The 27473-nt window shown below is 31.4% G+C and overlaps 1 protein-coding gene across 33 annotated transcripts in view; it reads left to right on the forward strand.

Moving 5' to 3' along the window:
* RIMS2 (regulating synaptic membrane exocytosis 2) overlaps positions 1 to 27473 on the forward strand; it is a gene marked incomplete at both ends in the record, with an annotated part of 602684 nt that overhangs the window by 379952 nt on the left and 195259 nt on the right. For 16 of the 33 annotated variants that reach the window (XM_081266161.1, XM_081266163.1, XM_081266165.1 and 13 more), the window contains 3 exons: positions 4227 to 4295; positions 8528 to 8684; positions 11307 to 11423. In XM_081266161.1, coding sequence (XP_081122287.1) covers positions 4227 to 4295; positions 8528 to 8684; positions 11307 to 11423 — 343 coding nt within the window. Of the gene's footprint in view, positions 1 to 4226; positions 4296 to 8527; positions 8685 to 11306; positions 11424 to 21751; positions 21818 to 27473 lie in introns of all 33 variants that reach the window. The other 17 variants (XM_081266168.1, XM_081266157.1, XM_081266187.1 and 14 more) reach the window with 3 other exon arrangements.

The following is a 27473-nucleotide window of genomic DNA, read 5'->3' on the forward strand; positions in this document are numbered from 1 at the left end:
ATGGAAGTACTGAGACAACAATGCTTTTGTGAAAACACATTAAAAGGCTGAAATTTATGTTGTTTTCATCCAATTTAAGGGTTTTCTCAACCTGATCAAGTGTAACTTCAGCACATATCATTTATGTTAGAAAAACTATACTTAAAATCAGAAATTAGACAAGATGTAATATCTCCCATTTCTTTGTAGCATTGTGATTCTCGGTATAGTAAGGCAGGGGAAAACAAAACTAAGAATTGCGAAAAAAATTTCTTTTATTCTTTTTAAAGAGAGAGAGAGAGAGAGAATTTTTTAATATTGATTTTTTAGTTTTCGGTGGACACAACATCTTTATTTTATTTTTATGTGGTGCTGAGGATCGAACCCAGCACCCTGTGCATGCCAGGCGAGCACGTTACCGCCTGAGCCACATCCCCAGCCCAGGGAAAAAGATCTTCTATAAGGAAAAATCAAATCAAACAATAATCACAGCACTAGTAATAAAAAGATAGATCCATAATATGGTTGGATAACTTTACATTGAAATTACATGTCTGTATTTGAGCAATTGTTAGAAAAGATCATTTTTTAAGAATGTTTCTAATAGTAGACAAAGGACACATGAAACAAATAGGGAAAATATTGTTGGTCAAATTTTGAAATTTCGTAGTAAGACCTTAAAACAATGCAAATGGGAAAGATACCATGTACATGCCTAGCAAAACAATGCTATAAAATATGACATTTCATTGTCAATTTGGTAATCTAAATCTAAACTTTATATGGAAGAGCAAAGGGACAAAATCCAAGATGCAAATAATAATGTTCATTGATGTTCTTTTTAGCATATGTCAGAGTAACATAGATAGTGAATTGTTGGTTTATAGATATACAGCCTTTACAATGAAAAAGTAGAGCATCTGAAAGATACTTGCAGATGAGATGTATGACTGAGGTATGATTACAGTTAAATGGGAAAGTGGTGAATAATAAAAAAAATAATTCTGAGATATGTGCTATCCCTATGGAAAACTAAATTGAATCTGTATCTCACACTATATGGAAACTCATTTTAAGATGAATGAAAATATAAATGCAAAAATCAAAAATTTTAAACTTTCCAGAAGAAAATGAAGGAGTCTAATCCTCTGCTTATAAGGTCAGGAAAGATTTTTTTAAGAAAAAAATATTGAAAACACTAATTTTTGTCCATAATTTTAATTGGTATACTACAATTTTACATAATGGTAGGATTCATTGTTACATATTCAATATATTTACAATATAACTGTATAATTTGAACACTCTTCATTTCACATTTTTTTCCCTTTCCTTTTCCTCTTCCCTCTCCCAGGTCTGTTTCCTCTACTGATCTTCCTTTGATTTTCATGAGATCTCCCACCATCATTCTTTTCATTTTTCCTCTGTTGCTTCCAAATAGGAGAGAAAACATAAACCCCTTGACTTTCTGAGTTTGGCTTATTTCACTTAACAATGTTCTCAGGTTCCATCCTTGGTCCTGCGAATGACATAATTTCATTTTTCATTATGGCTGAATAGAACTTCATTTTGTATGTATGCCACGTTGTCTTTATTCATTCATCCATTCACAGACATCTAGGCTGGTTCCATAGTTAGTCTATTGTATATTGTGTTGCTGTAAACCTGGGTATGGATGTATTGCTATAGTATGCTGAATTTAATTCTTTAGGATAAATACTGAGGAGAGGTATAGCTGGGTCATATGATGTTTCATTTTAGTTTTTTTGAGAACTCTCCATACTAATTTCCATAGTGGTAGTACTAATTTATAGTTCCACAAATAGTGAAAACACTAATTTTAATAGAAAATATTAATAAATTAATTAAACTAAGGAATTCATCATTACAATGTCAAAGAACAAAAACTAAAAAAAATGAGAACATAATTGCAATATATTTAACCTCTACAGGATTAATATCAAAACAGATAAAATCTCAATCTGAATATAAACATAAGATATGGAAGGAAACAGCATTTTAAAATCATTTATGACACCCTTCCCTATCTACACACACACACACACACACACACACACACACACACACACACGACAGTTCTTGAAGATGGTAAAATGAACTTCATTTTTTATTGGTGTAATTCTTGATGTGATCTTTGGCTAATACCAAAAGCTGGTCATCTTTATGTTCCATTATGTACCAGGTAAAACTGGTGCCAGATACAGTCAAGTAAGGATTACCCTCATCCTTGAGCATTTGCCAAATGAAAACTTTTTGTAGGCTGAGTAGCAACTCTGTCTGCAATTCTCTCCTCTATAGTTCTATCTGTGTGACTCCTCTCCTATCTCAAGTCCATTTAGAATGTATGTCCTCATTTACATATCTTTTTCTGCCCATTCCGTTGGGAAGTTGCCCAGTTTTTTGGGAAGTTGTCACATAATTCTAATTTCAAAATTAGTTGGGTCTACAAATACCTCTGATGTGATTGTCTCTAAAGCTTCATGACATAAAAATGTGGAAAGAAAATAATAAGAGTTGATTTGGTGGAATCACATGATTAAAATACCAAGTATCTGGATCGGGTTTGTGACTCAGTGATGAAGTACTTTTATAGAATACAGACAACCCTGGATTTAATCCCTAATGCTGGGATTAAATCTAGCACATTTTAAATTGCACATTGTCTTCTTCCTAGCCATTAACAAGAAAATGAGAACTTTGGCTCCTGGCAATAGACTTTGCCTTCCCTCAAAAGGTAGGGATTTAAGCAAGCAAATAAACAAACCAAACGGAAATGGGAAAAAACACACAGAGTATTTATAAGAGTAGGCTGCAAAATTGGAGGGCATTTCCTAGAACATTTTGATTATATCTCTACAGTAAATACCATATACAATACAGGAAAACATATATTTTCTTTTTTTTTTTTTTTGGCGGTGCTGGGAATTGAACACAGAGCCTTGCCCATGCCAGGCAAGCACTCTACCAACTGAGCTATATTCTCAGCCCACAAAGCATATATTTTCTGATAAAACTGAACTCTAATTATTTAATAATGTGTAATGTAAGAGGAAAGACAAAAGAAGTCATTTTTGGAAACAGCAACACTGTTTTCATTTATCAGTAAATGCTTACAAATATCATGAGAGGGAGAATGTTTTTAACAAAAGGCTTCTATTGTATAGGGTATGTATATTCCTGAGACACATATAGGAGAAAATAAATATTAAATGTAGACAATAATATGTTTATTTCTGTACATGATGTTTCATAATTAAGCATTAGCTATCAAAGCCCTAGTTGAATTAATTTGTTGCCAGTATGCCATTTTAGGACTAACATTTGAAAATTTTGTTATAGATTTCTTTTGTAAGGAACACACACACAGTGTTCTTAAATTAAAATAACTATTAATGCACTTAGGCTATTAGAAAATAGCACAATTCATAATTTAGATGTATTGATTTTATTCATGATTCATTTCTTAAAGCAGTAGAGAATTAGCTAAAAATTTTTACAAAAAAGGAAGTTTTCAAATATCTTAAATAGACTTTTCTGAATTATACTTCTCCATGAGCATGAAAAATAATTGGATATAACAAATTTCTTAGAAACACAAGCTAAGAAAAGACACATTAATTCTTCTGAAAATGAATTTTATCTTGACATTTATCTAGAATTAGGTCCTTCTGTCCCCAAATCATAAAATACCAACTTACCTTTTCTTTTTGGTACTTGGAATTGAACCCAGGGGCGCTTAAACACTGAACCACAACCCCATCCTTATTTTATATTTTATTAAAAGACAGGTCCTCTCTAAGTTATTGAGGCTGGCTTTGAACTCTGGATCCTGCTGCCTCAGCTTCCCAAGCTGCTGGGATTGCAGACAGGTACCACTGCTCCCAGCACATACCTATTTTTCAATTAACTTTATCATCAATCAGTAACAAATAATTTATGTAATTATTTCATACTTAAATCAAGCTTTAAACCATTTAGAAACTTTGTCTTACACATTCCCAGAATTACTCTTGTGTAAGTTTTTAACTCCTTGTCACCTCTATCCTCATATCTTGTAATATGTGTGAAAATAAGTGTTGTTAAACTCATTCATAATTATTTTACTTCTCTCTATACTTTTTATTCTCAAGTGTTTAACTTGAAATCTTTTTATTTTCAGGTGGTTGAGGGTTTTTTTCCTCTTAAATAATCAGCAATTTAAATTATTGCTGTTGTTTTCTTCATAGGGTCAAAGAGAATAAGTGATAGTGAAGTCTCTGACTATGACTGTGATGATGGAATTGGTGTAGTATCAGGTAAGAATTTTAGAATTATTTTATAATACTAAAAATGGAGTGTGATTCATCATTATTTACCATTAATATAAACAATAGAGAAAAATCTCTTGCTTCCTCATTTCCTAAAATAATTTTTTATGATAATCAGTGGCAATTTGGATCCCTAAAGAGTTATTGGAATATCTATGTATATTATTAGATTGAATATTCTTGAAAGATGGCAATTAGGTAGATATTTGTAATTTTTTTATACTAAAACAACTTTAAAAAAAGGTTTTACAATAAATTGGAGGAGATATTGCATAATTGAAACTTCTTTATACTGAAGCAAAGTTGTGAAAATAAGTTGAAATATTTTTGATATCACGAACATAACTACATATATCAAATATTTGAATGGGACTTCTGCAGTTTTTTTCTATTGTATTCATATTAAGTATCATATGCAGCTACATTTTGAAATTATATTATTGTAATTGAAAATATTGCATTATTGTATGGTTAGAAAATTTCCAATGTTTTCATATTTAGGTAAGAAGATATGCTTTCTATAAATTCTGACAAAAAATACAATAGTCTTAATATTACAAATCAATTAACATGCCTGTATCAATATGCCACTTTTTAAAACTAAAGTATTATTTTTTGCTTTTGTTTTTTGTACTATGTGTGAACAATATATTCATGATTTAAGTAAGACTGCAAATATATTTTCCATATTTATGGTTTATATATTAAACCCCTCAGTAAAATGGTTATGAAAAATATTTCCCCCATGGTTCCTTCTCAGAAGTCATTGCAATTTCTTTATTTTTTAAAAATATTTTTATTAGTTGTTGATGGATCTTTATTTTATTTATATGCAGTGCTGAAAATTGAACCCATTGTCTCATGCATGCTAAGGAAATGCTCTACCACTGAGCCTCAACCCAAGCCCCTGCAATTTCTTTTTCTGTTCCTATTCTATTTCTTTCTTAGTTAATTATCTCACTTCTTGTTTATTTTAAATATTTAGCCACATAAGTTTTTTTTAAAATCCAAAATATTTTCCTTCAGACCATTGAAAGCTCTTCATCTTCATGCTATTTTAGTACACATCTGAATTCTTTGATTTCTGTTTTCAAAGTGGAAATTTTTTTTTAATGATTCATGTATATGAGTACTACTTTAAATTTAAAAAACATGATAAATGAAAACAAAAAATGTACATATTAAAAGAGTATCATGTGATATCAATAGATGTACACATTACATAATGTTTAAATCAAGTTAAACATATCTATTCCATCAAGCATTATCATTTGTTTTCAGTGCAAATAACCAGACTCCTTTCTTCTAGCTTTTTAAAGTAGTGGATAATTATTATCTGTAGTCACCTTATCATACACACAAGAACTTATTCTTATGTCACTATGACTTAGTACCCATTGATCAAGCATTTCAGATATCTTCCCCCAAAATACTTAAGTCTAATCAATTTATTATTTTTCCATTCTATCAAAGGAATTGTATTTTTTGAAACAAAAGTATAAATAGTTTATTATTTGGATTAATACTCAATGAAATATTTTTTTGACATTACAGAGTATTGTTTAGAAAATCTATCCACAATTGATGCAATCATACATGTACCTAGGGTAATGATGTCTGTCTCATTTCACCATCATTCCTACCCCCTTGCCTACTCTCCACCTTTTCTTGGCCTCATCCAAAGTTCCTCCATGCATCCCATCCCCCCCATTATGGATTAGCATCCACTTATCAGAGAAAACATTTGGCCTCTGTTTTTTTGGGATTGGCATATTTTGCTTAGCATCCTGTTCTCTAACTCCATTCATTTACCTGCAAATGCCATAATTTTATTCTCTTTTAATGCTGAGTAATATTCCATTGTGCACATGTACCACAGTTTCTTTATCCATTCACCTGTAGAAGGACATGTAGGTTGATTCCACAGTTTGGCTATTGTGAATTGTGCTGTTATAAACATTGAATTGACTACATCACTGTAGTATGCTGTTTTAAGTTCTTTGGGTATAGAATGAGGAGAGGGATAGCTGGGTCAAATGATGGTTCCATTCCAAGTTTTATAAGGAATCTCCATCATGCTTTCTAGATTGGTTGCACCAATTTTCAATCCCACCAGCAATGTATGAATGTGCCCTTTCCCCCATATCCTCGCCAACACTTATTGTTCCTTGTATTCTTAATAATTGCCATTCTGACTGGAATGAGATGAAATCTTATAGTATTTTGATTTTCATTTCTCTAATTGCTAGAGATGTTGAAAATTTTTTCATATATTTGTTGATTGATTGTATATCATCCTTTGAGAAGTGTCTGTTCAGCTCCTTAGCACATTTATTGATTGGGTTGTTTGGGTTTTTTTTTTTTTCATGTTAAGGATTTTAGTTCTTTATATATGGTGGAGATTAGTGCTCTATCTGATGTGCATATGGCAACAATTTGATCCCCAAATGTAGGCTGTCTCTTCACCTCATTGATTATTTCTTTTGATGAGAAGAAACTTTTTAGTTTGAATCCTTCCCAATTATTTATTCTTAATTTTATTTCTTGCACTTTAGGAGTCTTGTTAAGGAAGTCAGGGCCTAATCCTACATGATGGTGATTTGGGCCTACTTTTTCTTCTATTAGGTGCAGGTCTCTGATCTAATTCCCAGGTCCTTGATACACTTTGAGTTGAGTTTTCTGCATGGTGAGAGAGAGGGTTTAGTTTCATTTTTGCATATAGATTTTCAGTTTTTCCAGCACCATTTATTGAAGAGGCTATCTTTTCTCCAATGTATTTTTTGGCACTTTTGTCTAGTATGAGGTAAAAAATAGTGCATCATGATCAAGTGATGTTCATTTCAGGGATACATCATTGGTTCAACATACAGAAATCAATAAACATACTTCATCAAATCAGTAGACTTAAAGGTAAGATTCATATGGTTATATCAATTGATGCAGAGAAAGCATTTGACAAAATACAGCACCCTTCCATATTCAAAACACTAGAAAAACTAGGGATAGTAGGAATATACCTCAACATTGTAAAAGCTACCTATGCCAATCCCAAGGCCAACATCATGCTAAATGGAGAAAAATTGGAAGCATTCCCTCTAAAAAGTGCAACAAGACAGGGATGCCCTCTTTCACCACTTCTATTCAACATAGTCCTTGAAACTCTAGCCAGAGCAACTAGACAGATGAAGGAAATTAAAGGGATATGAATAAGAAAAGAACTCAAACTATCATTATTTGCCAATGAAATGATTCTATACTTAAAGGATCCAAAAAATCCAACCAGAAAACTTCTAGAATTAATAAATGAATTCAGCAAAGTTGCAGGATAGAAATATATATCCATAAATCAAATGCCTCTCTATACATCAGTGGTAAATCCTCTGAAAGGGAAATTAGGAAAACTACCCAATTCACAATAGCCTCAAAAAAAAAAATTGGAAATCAACAAAAGAGGTGAAAGACATCTATAATGTAAACTACAGAACACTAAAGAAAGAAATTGAAGAATACCTTAAAAGATGGAAAGATCTCCCATGCTCTTGGATAGGCAGAATTAATATTGTCAAAATGGCCATACTACCCAAAGAGGTATACAGATTCAATATGATTTCAATTAAAATCCCAACATCATTACTTATTCAAATAGAAAAAACAATCATGAAATTCATTTGGAAAAAATAAGGGACCCAGAATCGCCACAACAATCCTTTGCAAGAAGAGCAAAGCAGGAGGCATCACAATACCAGACCTTAAACTATACTACAAAGCTATAGTAACAAAAACCACATGGTATTAGCACCAAAACAGGTATGTAGACCAGTGGTACAGAATAGAAGACACAGAGACAAACCCACTTAAATACAGTTACCTGATACTAAATTTACTGTTTTTTTTGAAGATCATAACTGCATATAAAATTTTTATTTGTATATATGTATATAAAAGATTTACTGTATATGTAAGTATATATGAAAATTTTACTCTACCCTTCACATTGCCTTGAACACAATAACTATTTTAATATTTGAACACTTGTCATTTCTTTTAATTTATTTGTTTATAAAATGTTATTTTTACTTAATATTTTGCTTCATTAATTATATTTTACATTTAACATGGTCTTTCAGCTTCATCAACATTTTATGTTTTTGAGTCAATTACTAAATACACAAGGGACTTAGTGTGTAGATACCTATATTTGTTAATCTTTTCTACTTCAGATTATCGTCACAATGGTCGAGATCTTCAAAGCTCAACATTATCAGTGCCAGAACAAGTAATGTCATCAAACCATTGTTCACCCTCAGGTTCTCCTCATCGAGTAGATGTTATAGGAAGGACTAGATCGTGGTCACCAAGTGTCCCTCCTCCACAAAGGTAAGATAGTACACATATTTTATTCTGCAGGCTTACTCACCATAAAGTTTCATTAATAATCTCTAAAGATAAATTCTTTTTTTTAATATTTATTTTTTAATTGTACACAATACCTTTATTTTGTTTATTTGTTTTTATGTGGTGCTGAGGATCAAATCCAGGGCCTCAAATGTACTAGGCGAGCGCTCTACCACTGAGCCACAACCCCAGCCCCAAAGATAAATTCTTATTGAAAAAAGTTACTTAACAAAATACATAATACTATTCAATAAAACATGTAATGAGGATAAAATGAAATAAGAATTACTTTGTAAAGTTGGATTATCCAAATATTATTTTATTATTTGTTTATACATAATTATTTTCTAATTAAGAATTAGCTTTAATCACATATCAGTATTTAGCATATCTAGTTAGTAACAACTAATTATACTTATAAATGATACTTATTGATGACTTAAGAAATAAGAAAAATAAAATTAGTCTTTAATATTAGGAACAATCATCAGAACAATAAAAAAGAGATGGGCGTAGTGGCACTTGCCTGTAATCCCAGTGGCTCAGAAGCAGAGACAAGAGGATCGAAAGTTCAAAGCCAGCCTCAGCAACTTAGTGAAGCCCTAAAGCAGCTTAGTGAGACCCTATCTCTAAAGAAAATATAAAAAAGGGCTGGGGATGTGGCTCAGGGGTTAAGTACCCCTGGGTTCAATTCCCTGTACCTGTACCAAAAAAAAAAAAAAAGAAAAAGAAAAGGATAAAAAGGAATGCATGTGCATCTGATAACTGTGGTAATAATGCATGTTTTTAAGCTTGATGTAGCCATTCTACAATGATTATATATATTATATACCATAAACATATGACATTTTAACATGTCAGTTTAAAAAAAAAGAAAATGGTAAACTCAATAAGTAAGCATTAAAAATATAGAAAAAAATATAGAAAAACAAAGGAAATCATAATGGAATTTGAAGAAAGGAATTATTAATGATGAGGGCAAAATTGATGAAATTGAGACAAAATGAGGTACAACAAGAGAAAAAAAGAAAAAGGAGAAAAAAATATGAGTGTATATGAACCCCAAAACTAGTTATTTGGAAAGATTAATGACATCAATATAATAGAGGTCAAAGACAAACCATTTCCCTTCTCACTTCCACTCAAAGAGTTCAGACTAAGAAGTTATTACACATAAATTCTAACCAAATTACAAAACCAGATATCTCTGTTCTATACAACTTTAGAAATGAAGCTGTGTAACTCTTTCTGGAACTAATATAATCCTCACTAACAATCTTTACAGTATAAAAAATTATAAGCACAATTTTAATTACAACCACAGGTGTACAAATCTTATATTAACTAACTAAATCTAACCAAGAATAAAAAGCATGATGTTTGGATGTCTTTATGGTAACTCCTTATAGAATTAATTAACTAATTAATTAATTATTATGGGAGTTCTACCAAACAGCTAGCCATACATCAACTTGAAAAAATAAGTAATAATTGATAAGAAAATATAATAAGAAACGTGGCACTAGTCTTAAAAACAACATGAAGTTCAAAATATCTAATGATTCATTTAACAATTAACAAGACCTTAAGGAAAAATATAAAACTTAGGTAAGTAATAAATGAGATAAATTCAGTTCATGGGTATAGTAACTTTATATAATCAAGATGGCAGTCCTCCACAAATTAATCTGTAAAGCAGTACCAATAAAAATTTTTTGTGAAATTTTTAGAACTGTGATATCACTCTAGAATTTATATGAAAGGAAAAATGTATACAAATAATTAAATCATTTCAAAGAGAAAAGAAAAACTCATCACTAAACATACATAATAATTGACATGTTGAATACACTCTATGGTGCAAAATAAATATATATAACTTACGTGCATATATTTTAACTTATAGAACAATAAAGGTAGCACTATAAATTACTATGGAAAGGATAGGTTGCAAGATAAACATGCCATGTAGAATAAAATTAAAAACCAATTCTTACCTTTTGTACTATAAATTGAGTTGCTGTGATCTTTAATTATGTTTCAAAGGATTGCTTTCTGTCATGGTCAATTGGGTTGAAGCAAGAGAATACTTAGGCAGCTATTGTTAGAGTAAATGCATGAAGGTGGTTATTTGTCTAGAGTGCTACCAAGGGAGATGGTGAAAAGTAGGTAGATTTTTGAGTTGTTCTGAGCTCTGAGCTCATGTCCAAGCACCTATGAGGTATCTCTTCTCCATTCTCGTAGGCCTCGTAAACCAATATGTGTAATATGGAACTAATTTTCACCACACACATGTACTACTCCTCCTGTGTATCATATACCATTGAATATTGCTACAGGGAGTCATTTATTAACAGTTTTGGTATTCTTTATCTTATCCCCAATGATATTAACTTAATTTAGGCTCTTTTTGTGCCTCTATCAGCAATCTCTTCAATTAACTCTCAAACTTCAACAAAATTTTTATATTGGCCAGAGGTTAAATGAAATAATTGTACTTGACATTGCAGTGACTTTGTCTTTTTCTACCATTTTTATTAATAACTGAATTTCTTAGTATAATATGAACTTATGGCTTATATTTAATGGATCTTGCTGTTTTAGTAGGAATGTGGAACAGGGACTTCGAGGGACCCGTACTACAACTGGACATTATAATACAATTAGCCGAATGGATAGACATCATATCATGGATGACCATTACTCTCCAGATAGAGACAGGTAAATATAAATACTGTTAAACTTTATTTTGGTCACTACCTAATGGAAGAGGTTATCACAGAACATTTCAAGCAGTCCTTTATGTTAGTTTCCAAAGCCATGTATTCTTTTTACTATGTCCAGTCTTTCTTATGATTGCCACATTGCTAAACAAATAAAAAATAAACAATATTTTTTTTTTGTGAGAGAAAAAACCATTTTGCTTTTGCAATTTTGGCCTATTATAAACTAGTTGTTATGGAATTTGCACAATAGATTATTATGATCATATTAAAAACAAGATGTTTTACCATTTTACTTGTAAAAACCAATAGTTATATGTAAAATAATAAGACAATAGATTCTTAAAGTCTTTTACATATATCAGAAAAATCAATTTGACATTTCAGATATAAAAGTATTGAGACAGAATCTGATTTGTTTAGGAAACATTTTATCATGATTCATGAAGAGGTTTTTCCTCATGGCTTTTAGTAAACCTTTTATTCATCTTAAGAATCATGCTTGTTGATTGCTATGTTTGGAAGAATTCTCTGAATGTGCTCTATTAAATGTGACAAACTTGGAAGTAACATGGTATGTTACAGTGCTTACATTAATTATTACTAATTTTTTTAAGTTAAGAAAATGTTTACCTCTAATTCATGCTTTGGTGATAAGATGAGGAAAGTAAGATGAATTTACTATTCAGAAAATATGATAATGAGGGAATTCAGATGTCCTTTTGTATGTATACTAAACTAGTTTTAGAAAGAACAGTTGAGGGCTTTAAAATCAACTGATGTGACAAATTACTGTCAGTATTTGCAAATGTAATGTTTTGACTGAATCTAGATTTATATTTAGTTCATTTTTACAATTTCGTTGTGCTTTAGCAAACATCTCCAAAGGAAGAGATAGAGGATATCTTCAATAGTGTCAGACAAGTACTATTTTTTTTTTGTGTTTGGAATCCAGAAAAAATTAGGAAGTTATTACGTTAATATCAATATTAGTATCAAATTAAAGTTGATATATTTTATTTATTTTTGATTAACTTAACTTTTTCATAATAATCTGTGCCTTTAGGGATGGTTATAGATATGCTACCTATAGAAAGTGATGCTTATTATGTTTAATAATGGTGAAAGAAGGATTACTATGTTGGCATGATTAGGAGTTTGAAGCAGTCATATTATGGTGGATATTAATAGGTATTTTGATTGCCTAAGAAAATTTTAATGAGCTTCATAAGTTTTGGAAATCATTTATAGAAAAAGTCATAAGTTCCTTGTTCATTAAAGGCTTGTTAAAAGAAGGAATAAATGAGGAAGTCTGAAATGACTTTAAGCCTTCTGCAAGTTTATATAAAGTATTCATTTTTAAATGGACTCAATATTTTTACAAGTAATTGTGGTCTACATCTTGCAGAAGATTACAAAAAGTTAAATCTCTAGAATTGTATGCATAAACAAAAATGGATGTTATCATAGTAAATGCATAATATTTTATCATTATTTCAAGGAAATGGCCCTTATTTAATGACAAGAAATGTAAAATTTGCCTTAAAATATTGCTATTAAATCCTAGTGATTGATCCATAGTAATTATATAGTCATACCAAATATTCCTGCAGTATCCTTTTTTTTGTCTAACCCAATTTATATCTTTAATAAAAATTTCATTGTATAAATTTTTTACTCTAAGATTTTAGCAAAAATTTTCAAGGGACTATTTTATAGAAAATTGATCCATGTGATTTCATTACTCTGTTAAGAATGCTATAGATTGCTAGATCACAAATATTCCGAATTGGGAGATGTCTTAAATCCTTTTTTTGAAATTAGTAAAATTCTATTTAAATAGAAATAAAAAAAACATTTCTGATATTTTTAAGTTATCTGTAATAATTATTCATTAATCCAGGAATCAAAGATCTAAAAGAATAATATTGTAGATATGTGTAGTCTATCACATTATTAAACTATGAATCTTTAATTTCTGTTTTAGCCTAATACAATAATGGATTTTCAATAATAATATATATGTGAAGGCATTATACTTTTATGTACTATTTAGAAGTTAAGAATACTCTAGAACTCTTGCATAAAATTTCATGGATAGCATTTTTAATGTCAATAAATAATAATGTTGACTACAATGCCTAAAAGAGATTTTTTTTGAGATCATAAGTAAACTTTAAGTATTTTGAGAGACACATTAATCTTTCTTGTCACTATGAATTAATGCAATGGACTAGAACAATGTTTTATTGAATGCACTCATTTTCGTGGGATTTGGAACAAAGTGGCCTTGGATTTGAGAATAGGGTTTTATCTCTTGCTTACTATGTATCTTTGGAAAAATTAACCTGTGTGACACTTGACTTCCTTATTTATAAAAATAGAATATTTTTACCAACTTTAAAAGGTTGTATAAATTTACCAACTACCAAAGAGTGTGACACATACCCCTAATTCCCTCATCAAGAATTGTATGGTGTGTACACCAAAAATTTATTCTTAACATTTTAAAAATTCTTTTGCTTGGTAAATAATTTGTACTTAATTCCTTAATAAATTTAAAAAAACCAGAAATCTATCAAATCAGTTTTTTTATACAAAGTCTTCTAGAGAATGGAGGATGTGAATTGGACTTTGAGTTATGGGAATGTTTATTCAGTCAAGAACAAGAGCAAAGATTTAGAATCAGAATATACTCATCCATACATCATAAAGGTCCAGTCTGGGCAGCTGTGTGTGAAGACAATGGCTTTTATTATAATTGTATAGGTGGGAAATGATAATATTTGACATTAATTTATACTGTGGTTAAACTTTAGTGGTGTTAGGAGGAGATACAGTGTTTACATTCTTTATGGATAGGTGGATGTAAAAAAAATTCTATGTCAATATTTTATTGGATCTTTGCTTCTCTGCATATGTCACTCTGTCATCATTAGTCAAAACCCTTTTTTGTTTTAAAATGTAAAGGAATTCTTTACAAATAATTCAGAAACCTGTATGCTGGAATATTAGTTAAAATAATGAATTATAAATATTACCTTCAGCCATTTCCCTCCCTTTTGTATTATTCTTTCTCTGGTAAATCTTGATAACTACTGCAATCAGGAACATAATGTGACTTTATTATTAGAAATCATTTTAAAAGCAATTTGCCTATAGGAGTTAATTCATTACTAGAGTATGCAGAGTATCGGATAATATTTCTGTAACATGTCAGAGCTACCCCACAGTATACATTTTTATATCTATCCCATAATCCAAAATATATTGAACAGTTTTATTTCTGTTAAATACACATTTAGCATTATAGGGAAAATAACACAACAGAATATTAATTGCCTTATACCCTTTCCCCCAAGTACTTTCAATTAATAGATTTATATTCTAAAATAAAAAATGTTTTATTAGTCGACCTCTGGGATACTTCATACACTTAAGCCATTTTTATATTCTCTCCCAGATAAACCAACAACCAAAATCATAGCATATACATGTAATTATTTCATCAAAAAGAATAATGTCTTTGGTCCTTACATCTCTGAAAGTTTATAATTATAGAGTTAAGTAAATTAAGAAAGAGGCTTCAACTTCACTTTATAAATATTTCTGTTACATTTCAGAAATATATTTCAAGATAATAGGTACAATTTAGGAACTGTAAACACAATATAAACAATATTAAGCACACAGCAGAAAGTTTTGTGTTAAGTTGGAGTTGTAGGAAATGGCTTTCAAAAACTATACTTTTTCTTATGGATGAGATATTGAATTGTTTTCTCCTCTTGTGCTGCTTTTTGTATCTGGTGATTCCTAAAGGGAATATGCACCCTAATTTAATATAGAGGTAGGATAATTCATTGTAATCATGAAAAATTTTGTGCTTTCTTTAAAGGTTTATTACTTAAGAAAATGTGTCTATAAATAGAATTAGTAATCTAGTTCAGTTCTTTGAATAATATTTTTAAAATATTATTTTAGTTGTAGATGGACACAATATCTTTATTTAATTTATCTATTTTTATGTGTTACTGAGGATTGAACCCAGTGCCTCACATGTGGGAGGCAGGTGCTCCACCCCTGAGCTACAATCCCAACCCAAGTTCTTTGAAAAATATTTTTAATCATGATTCTTAGAGTATGGAACTTTGTTTTTGGCCTTTTCAAATTTGGTTAATATATTAGTTTTCTATTTTTTACTTTTATTATGAAGTACTACTCTGATCAGATTTTTAAAAAGTGTCAACCAGATTTTCCTAAGTGTATTTTATTTATCAATAAATCTTTTTTATTTAATTCATTATTCATATTTAAAACATCATACATATTAATTGCCTAGGTTTTATAATGTACTTGGTTAAAATTTAATTTTGGAAGAAAAGGAAACATCGTTAGTGAAGAAGTGCAAAATGCAATTCACAATAGCTAGACTGTGGAACCAACCTAGATGCCCTTCAATAGATGAATGGATAAAAAAAATGTGGCATCTATACACAATGGAGTATTATGCAGCACTAAGAAATGACAAAATCATAGAATTTGCAGGGAAATGGATGGCATTAGAGCAGATTATGCTAAGTGAAGCTAGCCAAGCCCTAAAAAACAAATGCCAAATATCTGCTTTGATATAAAGAGAACAACTAAGAACAGAACAGGAAGGAAGAGCATGTGGAAAAGACTACAGTAAACAAAGACGAATGGGGGGAGAGAAACGGAGAGAGAAGGGAAAGCATATGGAAATGGTAGGAGACCTTCAAGGATACATAAAATTATAAGAGGCTATGAGGGGCAAGGGGGAGGGAAAAAAAAGGGAGAGAATTGAACAACAGCAGGGGAGATAGAGAGGGAAGATGGGAGGGGAGGGGAGGGGAGGGGGGATAGTAGGGGATAGGAAAGGTAGCAGAATACAACAGACACTAATATGGCATTATGTAAAAATGTGAATATGTAACAGATGTGATTCTGCAATCCATATTTGGGGTGAAAATGGGAGTTCAAAACAATTTGAGTCTAATGTATGAAAGATGATATATCATGAGCTATGTAATGCTTTAAATAATCAATAAAAAATTTAAAAAAAAAGAAATTAAAATGGTAAAGCATAAAGAGCTGTCAAAAAAAAAGTGCAAAATGTATGTAGGTTGTACTAAGTGGATGCAACAAGGGGCCTTTAATATATCTGTGGACCTTAGTTGGATTTTAAAAGGTTTATTAAAACAGAATGGCAAATTGTGTGTTCATTCATGTATTTCCAGTTTTTAACAGAATCTTAAGGGAGAGACATGACCAGTAAGGTTAAGAACTAACATGACTAAAAGTAGAAAAGAGAAAATAAATTGATGAAATTGACTCTTACTTAATGCTTCTTTGGCTTTATTGGGACAAAATTAATTATTAGGACTCTTCAAGAACAATATTAGAAACTGGGTGATGATGTAGCACATATTTTATAGATTTATTACCTTTAGCAAGCTTTGAAGTTTATACTTTTTCTCTTATATAGTATTTGGAGACAATTTATTCCTATTTAAGAGCAGTAAATCTCAACGTCACAAGTTTGATGTTATTTTATTCTTTTTAATAAATTTAAAAATACTTCCTTATTTTCTTATTCTATATAGGCTTATATTTATCTGTTAACATTTTTAGGGTACTTCTGTGATTATGAGAACCACTGCTTTTGGGGGGGAAAGAAGTTTCATCATGAAAATGGCATTAATTTGTTTTTATTCCTTAGTAAAATGTATCTTGATCAAGTGAGTAAGCCATTGTGGGCAAAAAGTTGAAGACATTATTCTGATCTTGATAGACAGATTATCATATACTGGCTAATTATAAGAAGTAGAAGACTTTGAGGCTAAAGCATAATATTTTGGAACAGATTGGGAAGAAAATTGTTTGAGTCTCATAGAGAAAGCTTCAAAGAGAAACGGTACTTTAAAGATTGATAATGATTTTCATAGGCAAAAAGCAGAGATAGAGGGGGAATGATGGGCATTATTGACAGAGTGATGAGCAAGTCTTGGAGTCAGGAAAGTACATGATATATTTAGGTAGTCTGTTGTATCTAGATAAAAGTGATATGGGGGATAAAAAGTGACAGGAGATGGAGACTGAAAGTGGTTTAGAACTCTTGAGTAATCTGTACTTACTTTTAGATATTGGAAAATATTGTAATATTTCAATTAAGGTACCTGCACAATCAGAAAGCATAATTTACACATATGCTTCTATAGAGAAGGTGAAGAATGGACTAGGTCATGGGAATGTTGTGTTCTGAATGTAGGGAAACCTACGAGAAGCTTATTTCAAGAGATTGGCTTATTTCAAAGCTTGTTTTAAGGTAGTGGCAGGAGAAAGAAAGATGGGAAAAATCTGAGTTATTTAGTTGTCAGAAACAGCATAGCCTATAGGTCAATTAAATGTGGAAAATAAGGAACTGGAGGAGTTAAATTCTGAGATTTTATAACTTAGTTTATTAAATGAATATCTAAATCCTTAGTTGCAATTGAGATTTCAAGAAGAGGAATAGCTGAAGTATCATATTAGCATCCAAAGGGGATTAAATAATTTGGTTTGAAATTAAAAGATTTTAGAGATGAAGTGGTCCTTGGTTCTGAATAGGTACTTCAGAGTCAGCTATGGTAGATCATAATGAGGCCAAATGGGTAAGGATCTAGGCTTCTCACTTCCTGATTAGCTAGAATCATTTTGATTTTATTTGGCTCCTATATATTGATTTAGTGTCAAATTTTGATTGAAAATAAGTGATATTCTTAAAAAAATTTAAAAACTACTGTTTCAATTCTCTCATTTCACAAATACAGCACCAGATGTCCCAATAGCAAAATGTATATTACTTAAGCCACATTAATCAACATGTTTTCCTGATTTGTCTATGTGACACTCCAACATGGGGATAACACAGGAAGCAGTTGAACATAGGCTGTTTAACGCAGAGAAAAATGAAGGCTAAACAAAATAATCATTCATGCTAAAAACCCAAATAGTTTTATTTAGAAAGAATGTGTTGGAATATACAAAGATCAAGGAATGAATTTTTTTTATTGGTTGTTCAAAACATTACAAAGCTCTTGACATATCATATTTCATACTTAGATTCAAGTGGGTTATGAACTCCCATTTTTACCCCAAATACAGATTGCAGAATCACATCGGTTACACATCCACATTTTTACATAATGCCATATTAGTAACTGTTGTATTCTGCTACCTTTCCTATCCTCTACTATCCCCCCTCCCCTCCCCTCCCATCTTCTCTTTCTATCCCATCTACTGTAATTCATTCCTCTCCTTGTTTATTTTCCCATTCCCCTCACAACCTCTTATGTGTAATTTTGTATAACAATGAGGGTCTCTCTCCATTTCCATGCAATTTACCTTTTCTCTCCCTTTCCCTCCCACCTCATGTCTCTGTTCAATGTTAATCTTTTCTTCCTGCTCTTCCTCCCTGCTCTGTTCTTAGTTGCTCTCATTATATCAAAGAAGACATTTGGTATTTGTTTTTTAGGGATTGGCTAGCTTCAATAAGCATAATCTGTTCTAGTGCCATCCATTTCCCTGCAAATTCCATGATTTTGTCATTTTTTAGTGCTGCGTAATACTCCATGGTGTATATTACAGAGCAATAGTAACAAAAATAGCATGGTACTGGTACCAAAACAGGCGGGTGGACCAATGGTACAGAATAGAGGACACAGAGACTAATCCACAAAGCTACAACTATCTTATATTTGATAAAGGAGCTAAAAGCATGCAATGGAGGAAGGATAGCATGTTCAACAAATGGTGTTGGGAAAACTGGAAATCCATATGCAACAAAATGAAACTGAATCCCCTCCTCTCGCCATGCACAAAAGTTAACTCAAAGTGGATCAAGGAGCTAGATATCAAATCAGAGACTCTGCATCTGATAGAAGAAAACGTTGGCTCCGATCTACATATTGTGGGGTCGGGCTCCAAATTCCTTAATAGGACACCCATAGCACAAGAGTTAATAACAACAATCAACAAATTGGACTTACTTAAACTGAAAAGTTTTTTCTCAGCAAGAGAAATAATAAGAGAGGTAAATAGGGAGCCTACATCATGGGAACAAATTTTACTCCTCACACTTCAGATAGAGCCCTAATATACAGAGTATACAAAGAACTCAAAAAATTAGACAATAAGATAACAAATTACCCAATCAACAAATGGGCCAAGGACCTGAACAGACACTTCTCAGAGGAGGACATACAATCAATCAACAAGTACATGAAAAAATGCTCACCATCTCTAGCAGTCAGAGAAATGCAAATCAAAACCACCCTAAGATACCATCTCACTCCAGTAAGATTGGCAGCCACTATGAAGTCAAACAACAACAAGTGCTGGCGAGGATGTGGAGAAAAGGGTACACTTGTACATTGCTGGTGGGACTGCAAACTGGTGCGGCCAATTTGGAAAGCAGTTTGGAGATTCCTGGGAAAGCTGGGAATGGAACCACCATTTGACCCAGCTATTGCCCTTCTCAGACTATTCCCTGAAGACCTTAAAAGAGCGTACTACAGGGATACTGCCACATCGATGTTCATAGCAGCACAATTCACAATTGCTAGACTGTGGAACCAACCCAGATGCCCTTCAATAGATGAATGGATAAAGGAATGAATTTTTGAAAACCACTGCCTATAAGGAATACAGAGACAGGGAATCCAGCAAATGAAATGGAAAAAAGAAGCAGTCAGATTGTGGGAAACCAGGTCACATATATAAATGTTAAGAGCTTGAGTTCTGAATTTAAAATCCCTTAGTTTGAAACCCACCCCTGCTACATACTGCATGGCCATGAGTGAGCCCTCATGGTCTCAGATTCAAATTGGGAATATTAGATCCTGCCTCTAAGAGTTATTATGAGAGTGTAAATGAGATAATGTAGACAAAAGTCTTAATTGATATGTGATGTTAGATAAATACTGTGTTTAATAAACAGAAAAAATAAGGTTTAGGAAACTAAAATAGGAAAGTGTTAAGTAATAGAGGTTTGAAAATCAAGGTCTAATATTGTAGAAAAATGTAGTGTGATGAAAATCAACAAGAGACTAAAGGGATTTTTCCCCCCTTAGGATTTTGCAGATAACATTCACAGAATAACTTCAAGAGAATGATAGAAGCATAAGTCAGTTACATTAAGCTTAGAACATGATGACAAAAATTGTAGATATATGTCTTTTAAGATGTTTTATAATGAGAAGAAAGTGATAAAGAGACAGTGGCTCCAGAGGGAGGCTAGGTTAGCAAAGGATTTACTTTTGGATTATGTAGATGAGAAAGAGAATGTAGAATAGAGTAATGAATGAAGCCAAGTCATGTGAGAAGAAGGACTACAAGTAGAGGCATTTCTTTTTTAGTACAGATGATAAGGACAAGGGAAAATACAAATATATGCCTATTTACTTTCCATTTAAAGATAGAATTAAGAAACTTGGGAGAGTTCAAGGTTTGTTTCCACTGTTTATTGAAACATGGTGATCATCTGACATGTTTAAATGTTTTTGCCATTAAAGGTTTTAAGAAAGTTGAAAAATTTAAATTAGTGCCATAAAAGAAGAGAATCAATACAGATGGTAAAAAGGTTAGTTTATTGCTTTGGTTGCTTATGGTTGTGGTAAGGCATGAAATGTAATGGAGGCAAACAGTATGTAGTGAACACAAAATAAAGAGTGAATGGAAAAAATGAATAATATCCAATAAATTGAATAAACATAATTAATAATCAAATAAAAATAATGTGAATCAGTTTGTTTTTAATAAATAGAATTTTTAAAGCCCTCATAGTTATTTCTAATTATTAATGATTGAAGGAGAAATAATTACCTTATAAAATCTCCTAAGACATTATAGATATTATTTATTACCCTTTTTATGATTTCCTTAAACTTTATGATTATTTCATTACTTTTCTCTTTTTAACATTCCTCCTAAAACATAGGAAAACATCTATATAGTATAACATTTTTCCAAATGGTGTAGAAGATATTTGAGTGGTAATTGATAAAATTTTTATTTTGAAATATTATTTTTAAAAGTCTGATTGTTATATTTTTGTTGCATTTTATTTTAGAATATTTAGGCTACTTTAACCTTTAGCACTGCCATGTTACAATTCACATTGGGAGGAGGGGCAAACATTCCAGTAGCAATTTTCATTTACTTTGCTTGCTATCTGCTTATCTTTTTGAATCTTACTTTAAAATTAAACTATGCCTTTTTTTCCTTTTTTCCTGAGTCTCATTTATATTCTTGTTTCTGGCATGCTTGCAGTCATTTTCTTACTCTACCTCGCTCCAGATACAGTCAGACCATTGACCATCATCACAGGGATGGCAGGTATATTTTTCTTACAATTGAGTCTCTTTGTAGAATTGCATGTTCCTGTCTATTGATGTAATATAATTCACTTTACTTCTGTTTTTATATACATAAATGGTTTTAATGAAACATAGAAATATTACCTTTATAAAATAATATGAAAGCATACATAAACTATTTTATTATAACAAAATATCAAAAATGAAGTTTCTTTTTGGACAACTAGGATAATCTTTTTTATTCTCCTAAAAATTTAGTTCACTAGGAATTTCAGCTAACTATTATCTAGAAGGATAGAATAACTGTATTCTTTTTTAAATTAATTGCATTTGACTATCACCTTCCTCAACAGAGTTCACTGGTTATTTTTAGTTTAAAAATAACTGATTGATTTTTATACGTTTTAACAACCTGCTTGCCTGTCTCCCTGATCCAGAGTAGAAGAGACTGTCCTTGAAGTGCTTAGGTTGAAGTGATTTGTTTGTGGTTACCTTGTCAAAGCTGGCTGTGATATATTCATTGATCATAGTAGACAATCTTAGATCTGGGTGAAATACCGAGTCTGAAATCCTTTTTCATTTCTAGTCTACCACTATCCTTCTTTCCAAAGCAGGAATTTCAATGAATCATAGGGAGAACAGTTCTGATACTTTAAATATGATTTGTATTTCAAGGAAATATTGATTACCTGTCATATAATAGAAACTGGAGATGACCAAAAAAGAGCAGGGAAAGAAGGTCTCTAAAAGTTGCAAAATTCTCAAAGCTATATGTAATTTTAGGAATTTAAGACAGTTTGCTGGCAATTTTTGAGGCCCTTTAGCAGAGAAGAGAATGACAATGATAATGTGGTGGTGGATTCACTTTAGTATAGATTAAGAATTACATGCCATATTTATTCACCCTAACTATTGTTGCAAAGTGATTTGGAACTCTGTGTGATCTCCTTTATGCCTATTAAAATAGCTAATTACGAGTTGATAATAAAGAATTTAGAAACAATAATGAAAACTCATGGATAAATTCCTAAGTTTGCGTTCATGTGGATAAATATGCAAGGAAATGTAAAAGATAATATTGACAATAATTTCCTAGTAATTCAAGTTTTGTGATCTTTCCATAAATATAATAAAAATTTAGAGCCTTGAAATTTAATTATATAATAATGTTTATAATTTTATATACATTTAATATACATATATTTAATTTTCTTTTGCACATTGTCTTTTTTCTATTATTTTGCTTTAAAATTAAATAATTCTTACTTATTTGTTGTTTCGTCTATAATTTTACTGTTGCTATATGATACATTCTATTTTTTGGTCGCAAGTTACCTTATGAAAAATATTAAAAATTAGGTATATGCTTGGTTCCTGGCACTTTTTCACATCTTTTCTTAAGGTGGGTGACATGCATGAATGAGACATTACTTATTTTAGTCTTATTCTATTTACTCTGCTATCTCTTCATTCCATTTTAAGTTAAAATCATGTACCATTTTAAGTAAAATTAGTACTTTTTTTATACTTTGCATTTTTCTTAGTCTCTGTTACCAGTAAGTAGATTGCTTTGTGCTAGATTTTTAGTTTGCTAATATAGATAGACTTAGTTTTTGATCAGCTCTACACTGGTTATCAATTTCATATCTTATCCAAATTTTGAAACTCAGCCTAATCAGTCTATTTATATGAATTATCTTTATATGACATGATTTGTTTTGTGGTCAGGAAACAAAAGATTATTGACATTCTTATTGTAATATAACACAGGAAATTTTGTTTTAAAAAATAGGTTATCAAATGTCTAATTGTAAGATTTCCTCTGTACATTTGCATGCCTATTTTACATGTACCTGCCTTGTTCTAACATAGCAGAAAGTCATAAGCCTAGCTTATACTAAACACTTGGACAGATGTTGTAAAAATGAAGTTCCCTAGTTATTATTGTATTTTTGCTGTTATTATTATTTTAATACATACAAAAGAATATGTGTACGTCTGGGTTTGTGGCTTAGCGGTTAAGCACTCACCTTGCATGTCAAGGCCCTGGGTTTATTCCTCAGCACCACATTAAAATAAATAAATAAAAACAAAGGTATTGTGTCCAACTACAAATAAAAAAATAAATATTTTTTAAAAAAAGAATTTGTGTCCAAACTTTAAAAAAAAGAATATGTGTATATTTTAAAGCATAGTTAAAAAATGAATATACTTCCCAAAATGAGAATTAGAATACCTGGTTGTATATAATTCTTGTCTATTGAAGCCCTGCTCCTCTTCCACTAAATTTCAGTTTAATATTCCCTTCCTTTGCTTTTTTCTTTAACTCTACTTTGATCATTTGTTTCTCACTCTACTAAATTATCTATTCCTCTGACCTCCATCCTAATCCATTAGGAGGTCCTTGGCTGACTTATTACTCACTCCCTTAGAATAACTCTTGAAGATAAAGCTTTTTAGTCAACTGTAATTCTCCTGTATTTATTTCTACAATGTTCTGTCTTTATTATCTTTTACTCCTATACTTATACCTTTTTTATATGTTCTAAAACTAACTAAAACCAACCCCTAACCCTTCTACATTTCTATCATCTGTTGTTCTTTTGGTTATGTTATTTTATTCATTAATGATTATTGCACCTGACTTTAGTCTTCTTTGATACAAGTACTGCCATCAGCTTGAGTAAATGCCATCATTCCCTGAAAGATTTATTCAACACCCACTCACTTCTCAACTATCTCAAATATAGTATTGAGCTTTACCCCTAATTCTATTTCAGACAGTCACTTCCATGGCCATACTCCGAGTTTTATCATCACTTGAAATTAATGTCTTTGATACCTTAATTCAAATACTACTCCACACTTAGACTACAGAATTGCATGTTTCTTTCTTATTCTTTGATTAACTTCTAGCCCACTTATTCTTTTATCTGAATAGAAAAATATACTTTCTTTGCCCCTACCTTCTCCTTATTTAAGTTTCCACCTTTCCTTACCTACTTTTATATCCAGGAGTTGAATTCATTCTCAGAAAAATCCTCAGTTCCCTTACTACATGGTTCTTTTTATTTGATAAGATTCAAATATGAGCATTTATCTTTCTCTTGCACAAGCACTTTTGAACTAAAACCCAAAATATCAAAATTATCTCTAATTCACCTACTTGAATAAAAATAATTGGAACACTTATAAGAAGTGACCAATGTGAAAAAAGAAAGTGAGACCTTTTTCTAAGTGTCCAGTGTTTCAGCCTAGTTTTCAAGGTAGCATATAATCTCCTCTGGAGGTAATCCTTCTGAGAATAAATACATGTTAATAGCTCCAAATGAGTCATAATTTGGCTATATGATAACTAGAGATTTCAAAATGGAATGAATGTAGTAAACTCAAGATGACATTCCTAGACTATGACCCGTCCATCAAAAGTATCTAGGCTTGGCTGGGTGCTGTAGCTCATGCCTGTAATCCTGTAATCCCTGCAGCTCTGCAGGCTGAGGCAAGAGGATCACAAGTTCAAGGCTAGCCTCAGCTGGTTAGCAAATTAACGAGGCTTTCAGCAACATAGCAAGACCCTGTCTCAAAAGATAAATAAATAAATAAACTAAATTAAATTAAAAGGGCTGGGATGAGTTACATCCCGAGCCCTTTTAATTTAATTTACTTGATTACTGGTTAAAAGCTCTTGAGTTTGATCCCTAGTGTGCTCCCTGACCCCCAGGGCCGGGCGGGGAAATGAGTCTAGGCTTCTAGGTTTTCACTGATCTCATTATGCCAAGATTGTAACTTGAAAAATTATGAGTACTATCTCCTTGGAACAAAACTATAAAGACTTAAATATTTTTTTTACGTTCTTTTCTATTACTTCAGTAGATAAATATTAAATAATTTAGGAATCCAAATTTTTTCTCCTGGCCATGTTATGGCAGTCAGTACAAACTTATTTTTCATTCATTGTGCATTTTAAAACACACTGAACATCTGAACAAACATGTTTAGAATGGACATCATGATACCCTTTGTTAATAAATGTCCCTTATTAAAATATATTCTTTATTTTAATATTTTAAAATGTACTACTATACTGTACTTGTTTTCCTGGTATTTATCTTTACTTATAGCTATACTTTGCATATTAAGGAATTAGTGGCATTGATGGTTGGTATCAGGTAATGGATTTTTATATGAAAGTCTCATTTAGGAAATAACTCAGTTATTATCTTAAAAGATAAACAGGAATTATTTTATATTTATGTGGAGACAAGGTGAGATGTTGATGACATTTTTCCAAAAATATACAAGCAAGGCTACAGAAGTAATAAACGAAATATTTTAGTGCTTTAGGGGTATTATCCACAAAGCATGAAGTAGTAAGAAATGAATCTAAAATGCCAGACCCTGATTATAAGAAACCTGTAAAATCTGTGGACAAATTTGGATCTGAGACTACAGATGCTGTGGGTTCTTTGGAGAGTTTTAATCAAGGGGTGGCTATGATAAGTTTATTCACTGTAGAATAACTATTTTGGAGAGTATCTGGATGGTTAATTTTGAAGAGAAAAAAAGGTATGAAAAGAAAATAGGGATTAAGGTTGTAGATAGAGAAATAGAATATGGGTGATTTGATAAATTAAAATTAGTTATAGTTGGTAAATAATGGGATTTGGATGTTGAGGGAGAGTGAAAAGTCACAATACCTAACTTATAGCTTGAGTAACTGGGTGCATAGGGTATATTAATAGGTATTGAGAGTTAAGCGGGGAAATCAGTCTAAGTATGAGGCAAGTTCAGTTTTAGAACTACTAAGAGGGCTAAGGGGAAATTTTTAGCAAGTAAGTAATTTTGAAGCTTAAACAAAGGTCAAGACTACATAGAGAAATTTAGGAGTAAGTTCACTAATAATGATAAGTAGGTGTAAAAATATAGGTGAAATCAACCTGAGAAACAACCCATGAAATGACAACCAAGGAGTTTTCCTATGTCTTGGGATTCATTATAATTAAGTGGTAGACAGGAGAAGGAGAACTACTGAACTATGTAAAGAAGGAAGAATGAGAATTAAGAACATAATTAAAGGAATAGAGAATTTCAAGAAGAAATAATTTCAGTAGTGAAAATAATGAATGAAAAATGCCTATTGGTTTTATTGAGTCATTGTTGCTTTTAGCTATGTGAATTTCAGAAGGGTGGTGGTGGTGGTAGTAAGCAGATTGCAGTAGTCTGGACATGAATAGGAGAGAAGAAAATTAATTTATCCACTAAGTGTGAAGGAAGAATAGTAGGTAGGAGTTTGTTGTATCAAATAATGTTTCCTTCGTTTAGAATAGGAAATTCTGTATGCCCATATTTTCATAGGCTAGAGCAAAGAATGTGTTAGGGAAGATTGCTAGATGAAAGGTCTTAGGGGACTTTGGAGGGGATTGGGCTAAACAAATGGAATTTGTGAACAAAAAAGAAAATAGATCGAAGAGGAGAAGCTAAGTAAGTTAATGGAGAGAAATCAAATTTTGGTATTAAACCAGTGTTAAGGATTTTTGTGGGGAGTGTATTTGGGGTTTCATCCAGAGGCACTCTACCACTGAGCACTCTACCCCAGCCTTTTTAAATTTTTGTTTTGAGACAGAGTGCTGGTTTCAAACTTGAGTTCCTCCTGCCTCAGCCTCTTGACTAGTGGG

Source organism: Spermophilus citellus (genome assembly GCF_964194105.1).
Source record: "Spermophilus citellus genome assembly, chromosome: 14".
Classification (NCBI taxonomy): Eukaryota; Metazoa; Chordata; class Mammalia; order Rodentia; family Sciuridae; genus Spermophilus; species Spermophilus citellus.